The sequence below is a fragment of the Topomyia yanbarensis genome, chromosome 2 (assembly GCF_030247195.1).
Source record: "Topomyia yanbarensis strain Yona2022 chromosome 2, ASM3024719v1, whole genome shotgun sequence".
Taxonomy (NCBI): Eukaryota; Metazoa; Arthropoda; class Insecta; order Diptera; family Culicidae; genus Topomyia; species Topomyia yanbarensis.
The window spans coordinates 258,158,464-258,168,192 of record NC_080671.1 but is presented as its reverse complement, the minus strand read 5'-3'; the positions used below and the strand labels follow the sequence as shown (position 1 = coordinate 258,168,192).

Here is a 9,729-nt window from a genome sequence, read left to right as displayed (position 1 = left end):
GATGACATTTACCTCCAGTTTCATCCTTCATGATGCAGTTTTTGTATAACTGATCTCCGATTATCCTAAAGTCTGGAAATCTATCCGAATCTGTTTGAATCTCCTCCAGTAGTTTGTCGAACCACGGATCAGAAGTTCCTGAATAAGCAGCGTCTATTGCGTTGACTATTTCCACACCCCGGGGAACGGGACATCACGTTTGATCAGTCGTTTGATTGAAACACATAGTGTGTTTTAGTTTTAAGGGATTTGCGTCAAGCCGGCGCTAATCTATTCCGACAATACGTTAGTGTCGGTTTCTGATGAGGCGAAGCCGAAACGCAACATAGTATGAAATAAGGATTTGTGCCCTCCTGTACAAAGACTGGTTTATACCAACAAATTTTCACCCTAGTGAGAAATTTTGGTTTTACCAAATTTTTCCTCCTTAGGGTGAAATATAGCATAGTATTTCCACACGACTCAGGCAGTCAGGAACAACGTTTGAGCTTCCCTTACGAAACTTAATATCGAAGGAATACGCGTTCATACGAAGAATCCATCGAGCTAGGAGCGGTGTAGGATTTTCATCGTTTTCAGGTAGGTTAAGCTTGAGTGATCGCAGTACACTGGGAAATGTGTACCTTCGAGGTATCCTCGGAACTTTTCGATCGACCGAATGACTGCAAGACACTCTCTCTCTCTGTGTTACCGAATACTTCCTTTCAGCTGATGAGAGTTTTTGCGAAAAGTAGGAAATAGCCTCCGTTGTAGTCCTGCGGGAGTACTCCTCCAATTGCGACATCACTTGCATCACAGGCGACTGCGAACGGCTTGGAATAATTTGGAGTTGCCAATACTAGTGCCGAGATTAGATGTGACTTGAGTGACTGGAAAGCTATCTCGCAATCTTCCGTCCACTTGAATTTAGTTTTTGCCTTGGTGAGTTCTGTTAGCGGGACTGCCGTTTGTGAGAAGTCTTTGATGAACCGTCAGTACCAGTCGCACATCCCGATGAACCGTTGCACTTCCTTCTTATTCGTTGGAGCGGGGAACTTACTAATAGCTTCCACTTTGTCCTCATCTACGTGCCAACCTTCTTCATTCAGCACATATCCTAGGTACCTCAAGCTCTTCCTGTAGAAAACTGACTTTTCTGCGTTGATTGTCAGACCAGCATTCTTCAATCTTCGTGCGACTTCTTGCAGAATTTCCAGGTGTTCTTGAAACGATTCCGTGGCTCTTACCAAGTCGTCAAGATACACAAAAACTTTTGGTTCAAGATCAATGAACAAATGATTCATGACTCGAGATAGCGCTTGACTGGCCGTGGAAAGGCCGAATGGAACTATGGTGAACTGATAATGTCCTCGCTGAGGGATAGTGAATGCAGTTTTCTGTTTCGATTCCTGTTCAAGCGGTATTTGCCAAAAAGCAGATTGTAGATCTATTGAAGATAGGAACTTCGAACCGCTCAGGTTATTTACGATCGAGGCTATCTGTGGAATAGAGGACGCCTCTTGGACGATGACAGAATTCAACTTTCTGGCATCCAGGCATAATCTCATAGAGCCGTCCTTTTTCTTCACAGCGACCGTGGCATTATTCCATGGGCAGATTCAGCATTCTCTCTACCTCCTTGTTCAAATCATCCAGGATAAACTTGGACATTGGGTAGTATTTCTGTTTGAATGGAGGTGAATTTCCAGTGTCTATCTTGTAGTAGTACAATGTTGTTCTTCCCAAATGTCCTTGATTCTGAGATGTTGGAAATTTCCGAATTACTGCCTGCAGCTTTTTCTTATCTTGCTTGGATAACGTTTCAACGATCGATGTTTCGCTCTCCAAGTTGTTGGTGATTCCGCAAATGGTTGGTGTCACTCCAAACTTGGACCAAAAGTCCATCCCCAAGATAAGAATAGGTAGCATTGTATCGATGAAAAGTATCGCTAGTGTGATATTCTTGTTGTTATACGAAATGGGCACATGAGAGAAAAACGATATTGGACGAGCTGAATTATCTGCAGTTTTTACTTCTCCGTTGACCGGAAATTTAGTTAGTCCTAAATCTGTTGCAATTTTTGAAACGGATCCTCCAATGAGACTGCATGTGGCACCACTGTCGAGAAGTCCACGTATTTGCCGACCTAGAATTGAAATAACGGCATATGGACGATTGCCTTTGTTGTCGGGGTCGATAATTATGGAGTTTGCTTTACAGAAGGCTGGAATATCGTTTAATAAAGGGGTATTTACTTTATCGGGAGACCTCACGCCCCTTATTGTGGGTTCTCCCAGTGCCGGTTTCCCGAATGCTGAGTGTCCAATTGCTTCCAACGCAAGATGCAAGCATCGCAGTTACGCGTAGTGCATCCTTTTTTGCCGCAACTGTAACAGTAAAGGTATCGCTTCGGATTGGGACATCTCGGGTAGGTGTGACCAGAATTTTCGGATTGCCAACATACGATTGCAGAAGCAGGATCTCTGTTATTGTTATTGTTTTCTCTAGCCGAGCTTTCGCCTGTGTTGGTGGATAATCGTTCTCTCCAGTTATTTTGCATCCGAACCGCATTAACCTCTTCTTCTGTATTTGCTGCCGCTTCATGCCGAAATGCCATGTCTTGCTGCAAAACTTCACGCTCCTGAATACGAAGTGAATCTAGCTCTTCATCGATGTCTTGACTTGATTCCATCGTGTTGACTTGGGCGGTACTAAATGACTGTCTGTTGAAAGTTGGACGATTTGCATTGTCCATTCTGTTGGTGGTCGAACGCTGAAAGATCGAGGGCTCAGGTTTTGTCCAAGCAGTGCGAGATGTGAAGGGGGTACGAGCTCGTAAAGAGTAAGATCTGGAGACCTCAAAGTCCCTGCAAACGGCAACTAGATCACGAATTTTATTTGCTCGAGAAGCTGCAGCTATTGGCGAGAAATCGGAATTTAGGTTAAATTTAATGATGAAGAGTTTCTCGGATTCCGATATTGCCGGTTCCACAATCTCAAAAGCTGCCACTAAATCTCTATAGAAGCTGGTGAACTGTTCATTTGGACCTTGGAAACGCAAATACAGGTCCTGCTTTACAATTTCTGAGTAGTTGGGCGGCAAAAACTCCTGTTTGATCTCGGCCTTGAAGATTTCCCAAGTTGAAAGGCTAAGGTAAGCACGAGTATACCATTGAAGTGCTCGCCCTTTTAGCAAATGTTTGATGGACCGTAACAGAGTTTGCTCGTCCATTCCTTCTGTGTCTGCATAGGTATTCACTTGATTCAGAAATTCACCAAGCTGTATGATGTTGGGCTGTCCAGCGTATTCAAATGGCCATTTGTGTACTGGCTGCGTGAACCTGTTTGCAGTTGGTTGTGGATTTGGTGTTCTAGGTGTACTAGGTCTGTTTTGAGATCTTAAGAACCGCAGGAAATCATCACGTAAGTGACGGGGAATATGGTCCAACCCTGGTATCTGATGAAGTATTCCTGATTTTTGGTGGAGCTGTGGATCCCAATATCCTGAGATTGAGTTGTTCTGAAACCCCGAAACTGGAATTCGTCGATTTAGTTGATCCTGTAACTGAGTAAAGCCATGTCAAGTGATCCTCGAATTTTTCGCAAAATCACCGATCTTCATGAGGTATATTTTATTGTATAGGGATTATGGTGAATAGCTTTTGGTATAAATATTTCGCTACAATTCCTTTTTTTCTTTAAGATATTAACCCTTAAACTTTATTGCATGATAAAATTGAAAATTTTATATCTCAAGAACTACTTAAGATAATTCAAAGAATTTTTGCACACTTATGGAATGATATTTGCACTATCTTATAAAAATATTTTTACTTTATAATTGCGTGAATAACGGTACTTTGCATCTATTTAAAATTTTCAATTGTATTTTTTCTTGTGTTCTTCACGCTAAAAATTTTCAAAACGTATGTTAAGTTATGCGGCAATCTTTCACCTTCAATAATCTGTATTTATAATTTTTCATTTTTGTTCCTATCGAGAGTTATGGAGGATTTTGTAACAGTGCGCTGTTTCAACGCACGGCCCACTTTGATGCAGCCCGCGAGAACGTTCATATTGGCAACGTCGCACGTCACTACGTCAGAAAGCGCATCGTGTAGGAAGAGCGCATCGCATGACTAAAAGAAACCATATTTCTCGATTAGCGCAAAAGGGCAAACTTTTCAATACGAATTATCGAAGGTAATTTTTTTCCGGATATTTTGAGATGCGTTAAATTTTTTTGACTGAAGTGCACAACGAAAATTATAGTTGTTAAATATATTTTTTATTATTATAATTTAACGCTACTAACGATTAACATCTTTAAAAACACTTTTGTTAGTCAAAACACTTTTGTTAGTCAAAATACATCTACGTTATATCCAAATTCTTTTTTAGTCTACAACATTACTATATGAAAGTGGAAAATCTTATGCCAACAGCATTTTATTCCACGTTTTTATTTTCACCGAGTGAACAACGATGTGTCTTTTGAAAAAAGTTTACATAAAATCTGTTGTTCAAACGCATCTATGTTGGGGTTTTTTATCACTATTGCTTCTGTTAATTCTGTTGATTGGTGGTTCTCCAAGTTCTGGTATGATATTATTTATTTTTGTCGAATTTCAATTATTCATCAACGATCTTTATTTCAAAATCCTCGTTACAGTTTTCCGCATGTACCTGTTGAGTCATCGAATATTCCAGTTCCATTACTTTGGCAAACACTATAAGAAGAAAAATTAAACGCGTAAATTTTCCTATATTTTAAACGCGTTATAGAGGAACCCATTACTATAAACATTGGATGTAAAATCGAAAATTTAAGGAAAATTGTGTTTTGTTCATGTCCATATTTATTTTCGTTGTATTTTTTGCGCCCATTACGACATATGCTACACATGTGTTGACCAATATAATTTTTAAATTTATCACTCCACATGGATGCCATAAAAACAAAATACGACGAACATATTTATGATTTTTTTTAACGGAATACATCATTCGTGTGATCGACCCATATTTATAACATAAATCAATCGAATGTTTTTTGAGCAAATATTGTATATCTTGAGATAATATAGCATTTCGTCCAGTTCTCTCTATATGGGAAACACCCAAGTGCGATCGAAACAAAAACAAACGTCAAAACGTTTTCTCACTCGCACTGATGCAAATTAAATGAGCGCGTAATTTAACGCACGACCCGATGACGCATGGCTGAAAAGGCGCTATGTGGATTTAAGAAAAGATTCACAATCTACCTCTTAGACAGAAGCAAGTGAAAATAAAACGTGGTGAAGTATGTCAATTTGTGAAAAATATGCTAACGCAGATTAAAACATACCCACTGCTCAACTTTGCTCATCGGCTGGCAATAACCGAACGCACTTGTCCGAGGTATTGAGTGACAGAAAATTAAATAACTCTTGAACAATATAATAACGCTAAAGAGCATGCAAATTACTCAGAAAACATTCACTTTCAATTATCCATAAAGAAAAGCTTGTCTTTTTGCTTTAATCTCAGAGATGCCAATTTTGAACATGAGATACGCTCCTTCAAAGCGATGCGCATTAGGACGTTGCGACGTGCGGCATTGCCAATATGTACGTTCTCGCGGGTTGCATCAAAATGGGGCATGCGTTGAAACAGCGCACAGTTACAAAATCCTCTATAACTCTCGATAGGAACAAAAATGAAAAATTATCAATACAGATTATTGAAGGTAAAAGATTTTCGTATAATTTGACATAAGTTTTGAAAATTTTTAGCGTGAAGAACACAAGAAGAAATACAACTGAAAACTTTAAATAGATGCAAGGTACCGTTATTTACACAATTATAAACCAAAAACATTTTTATAAGATAGTGCAAATATCATTCCATAAGTGTGCAAAAATTCATTGAATTATCTTCAGTAGTTTTTGGGATACAAAATTTTCAATTTTATCATGCAATAAAGTTTAAGGGTTAATATCTTAAAGAAAAAAAGGAATTGTAACGAAATATTTATACCAAAAGCTAATCACCATAATCCCTATACAATAAATTATACCTCATGAAGATCGGTGATTTTGCGAAAAATTCGAGGATCACTTAACATGGCTTTACTCAACTGCAACTCAATCTGCTGCCGTCTGACTTGCTCTTGGTGTAGCTGCTGTTCTAACTGATGTTGCTGTTGTTGCATCTGGTTAACCAACTGCTGGTGTTGTTGTTCTTGTCTTTGTTGTTCGAGTCTAAGTTGCTGGTATCGTTGCTGCTGCTGTTGGTGTTGACCTATCAACTCCTGCTGTTGCTGTAAATTCTGCTGTTGATAATGTTGCTCGTACTGTGTTGATTGTCCTTCCGGAATTTGACCGTCTTTATTTTGCTGCAGTTGTTGAGACAACTGTTGTTGGAGTTCCTGTTCTAATAGTTGTTGCTGCTGTGATGCGTCTTTTATGCTTGATTGAAGCTGCGCGATCTTCAGCCTTTGCAGTGTATCTGAATCTCCAGGTAGTTCTTCTTCCACCTTCTCAGAAGCTAGATTGTCTAGAAAATGTTCAATTTTCTCTAGAGTCTTGTTTATCTTGGCCATCGTTTTGCTGGCATTGGATGTGATCATCGGATTTGATATAATGGAAAGCCTAAATCTGTAATGCATCAGTCTTGATCTGCATAACCTCGCTTGATTTTCATCGTTTTGGCGAAATGCGGCTTCCAAAACTTGGAAAATTGGAGGAAGTTTGGCTTGGCATTTATATATGCTATCGACGTCCGAGAGAACGTGCCTTGATGATGTTGGTGCGGATGCTCCTCCGGCGTCCTCTGTACTCAAAATTTGTAGTAGTTTTGAAATTTTCCATTTGCGGTCCTGGCCTTTCGTTCCTTTTACAGTCCTTACCCTCAACTCGAAGTCCAGTTCCTCTGGAGAAAGATGCTCTAAATCCATATTTGTTTTCCTGTGTTTCACCGTCCTTTCGCAAAAAATCACTGATCACCAACTTAACGGCACTAGAATCCTAGGCGCGAATGAGGGTTTTTTGGTTGGGCGCCAATGTTGCAAACTTGCGGACCGAGACCAGACGAAGCAAAAACTGACGAGTGCAACAGCAGACCGGCCAGTCAATATCACTCGATGCAGGAGCATCAGTGGTCAACAAGAGGGATAAGGTAGCGAAATCTAAGCTTAATTAAGCAAAATAACACATGCGAGGTACAGTAGAGATTTCTGCTTAACAATAAACTGTCTGTAATAACATGAGCTTACATCTAATTAATACATACAATCTTCTTTCACTAGATCTTCAGCGCCTTGTACTGAATTTTGGCGGTGGGGGCTCCGTTTTCCTGCAACTTTTGCTCTGCATTTTCCGCCTTCGAAGCGTCGCACCCGTTATGTCATGCGACCGATTAACTTTTCTCCTTGTAGTACAGCTGCATTAACGTTCGCTGTCTCGCCGCGTCCGCGACCCGAATGCACCGCAGTCTGTCACGTGATACTCGGCGGTACCGTGTTTCGCACTCGTGTGTATTATTTGTTGCGCGACTCCCACGCACTCGTTGTAGTTTGTGGCGCGACCACGCACACGTTAGTGATCTCGCCGGCCTCTCGCTCGATTGGTATGGTGGATCATATGGCTCGAGGAAAAGGGTGGAGTGGTTGTGGTCTGCTCTGCTTCGCATTAACTGCCCTGGATCGGTATCGCCGCTCAGCAGCAACCATCGCACGATCGTTATCGTACTAGTGAGAGTTGACTGTTTAGCCTGAAAATAAAAGCCCTCTGACGAGGTTTTGTCTCGTTGTTTGAGATATGTCAGCCAGTCATACACAAACTATTGTACCTGTTGAAGGGCTTTTCTTTCTTGTGCTAACGACTCGTGGTATCGCATGCAATTTGATGATGTTGAGTGATCCTGCACAGCCTCTCTTGGCTCTTTCCGTGTGCTTCTAGATGATGCGAAACGATTAAAACTCATTCAGATTTGATGGTTATGTCGGATTACCTATGACCTTGAGATATCAGGCTGCAATGGAATTCTTTCCGACTAAACCGTACGTGGTTTTCAATCAATTCTACGGCCCACATATCATCCGAACATGCAAGAAAGCTGTAAGCAACACGTTAGAATAGGCATGAAGTTGGTAGTATTGAGTGTTAACTTTTAGGGATGATTCACGTGATCACAATGGATTTCAGGGTGATCGATTTCCACGTGTTCGTTTGCCGAAATGACGTTTATGCCTTGAATCGTCAAATGGACCAAATTAACATTAGTTGTATAATGATTTACTGCGGTTTACCTTTCGTTTAATGGCTGTACTGCTCAGAATAGAAATTTGCGATCCGATGGGCTTAGTTCCTGCACTGTTCACCACACACCACTTTTGTTCAGACTGTTTTAATTGTATCTATCCATGCGCCTTTGAGGCCAAAGATCCTCGTTGCGGTACGAGAGCGGGATAGATATATGTTTGATCATTTCGTGTGAAAGATAGATCGTGCATCTCTTTTAGAACTGGCTGCGTGCTGGTTCTAATTGTGCACTCTGAGAAATATTTTTGTATTTCGTCGACCGAATCTCGAAATGTAACACATTTCATTCGTTTCATTCGTTTCATTCGTTTCATTCGTTTCATTCGTTTCATTCGTTTCATTCGTTTTATTCGTTTCATTCGTTTCATTCGTTTCATTCGTTTCATTCGTTTCATTCGTTTCATTCGTTTCATTCGTTTCATTCGTTTCATTCGTTTCATTCGTTTCATTCGTTTCATTCGTTTCATTCGTTTCATTCGTTTCATTCGTTTCATTCGTTTCATTCGTTTCATTCGTTTCATTCGTTTCATTCGTTTCATTCGTTTCATTCGTTTCATTCGTTTCATTCGTTTCATTCGTTTCATTCGTTTCATTCGTTTCATTCGTTTCATTCGTTTCATTCGTTTCATTCGTTTCATTCGTTTCATTCGTTTCATTCGTTTCATTCGTTTCATTCGTTTCATTCGTTTCATTCGTTTCATTCGTTTCATTCGTTTCATTCGTTTCATTCGTTTCATTCGTTTCATTCGTTTCATTTGTTTCATTCGTTTCATTCGTTTCATTCGTTTCATTCGTTTCATTCGTTTCATTCGTTTCATTCGTTTCATTCGTTTCATTCGTTTCATTCGTTTCATTCGTTTCATTCGTTTCATTCGTTTCATTCGTTTCATTCGTTTCATTCGTTTCATTCGTTTCATTCGTTTCATTCGTTTCATTCGTTTCATTCGTTTCATTCGTTTCATTCGTTTCATTCGTTTCATTCGTTTCATTCGTTTCATTCGTTTCATTCGTTTCATTCGTTTCATTCGTTTCATTCGTTTCATTCGTTTCATTCGTTTCATTCGTTTCATTCGTTTCATTCGTTTCATTCGTTTCATTCGTTTCATTCGTTTCATTCGTTTCATTCGTTTCATTCGTTTCATTCGTTTCATTCGTTTCATTCGTTTCATTCGTTTCATTCGTTTCATTCGTTTCATTCGTTTCATTCGTTTCATTCGTTTCATTCGTTTCATTCGTTTCATTCGTTTCATTCGTTTCATTCGTTTCATTCGTTTCATTCGTTTCATTCGTTTCATTCGTTTCATTCGTTTCATTCGTTTCATTCGTTTCATTCGTTTCATTCGTTTCATTCGTTTCATTCGTTTCATTCGTTTCATTCGTTTCATTCGTTTCATTCGTTTCATTTGTTTCATTTGTTTCATTCGTTTCATTCGTTTCATTCGT

At 39.7% G+C, this 9,729-nt stretch overlaps 1 protein-coding gene across 1 annotated transcript; it reads right to left on the bottom strand.

Moving 5' to 3' along the window:
- Positions 1 to 2,258: 2,258 nt before the first annotated feature.
- LOC131680266 (intersectin-1-like) lies at positions 2,259 to 6,566 on the bottom strand. Its single transcript, XM_058960983.1, has 2 exons — positions 6,098 to 6,566; positions 2,259 to 3,451 (listed from the first exon to the last, which is right to left on the bottom strand). Exons 1-2 carry the CDS (start codon positions 6,564 to 6,566, stop codon positions 2,259 to 2,261), a joined length of 1,662 nt encoding a protein of 553 aa, XP_058816966.1.
- Between the last annotated feature and the right edge of the window lie 3,163 nt (positions 6,567 to 9,729).

What these genes read in the sequence shown, in the direction of transcription:
- LOC131680266 (XM_058960983.1), bottom strand. Translation starts at nt 6,566, where the DNA reads ATGGCCAAGATAAACAAGACTCTAGAGAAAATTGAACATTTTCTAGAC. An exon ending in GCAGATTGAGTTGCAGTTGA is followed by an intron (nt 3,452 to 6,097) that starts GTAAAGCCATGT and finishes ACCAAAAATCAG; the next exon opens with GAATACTTCATCAGATACCA.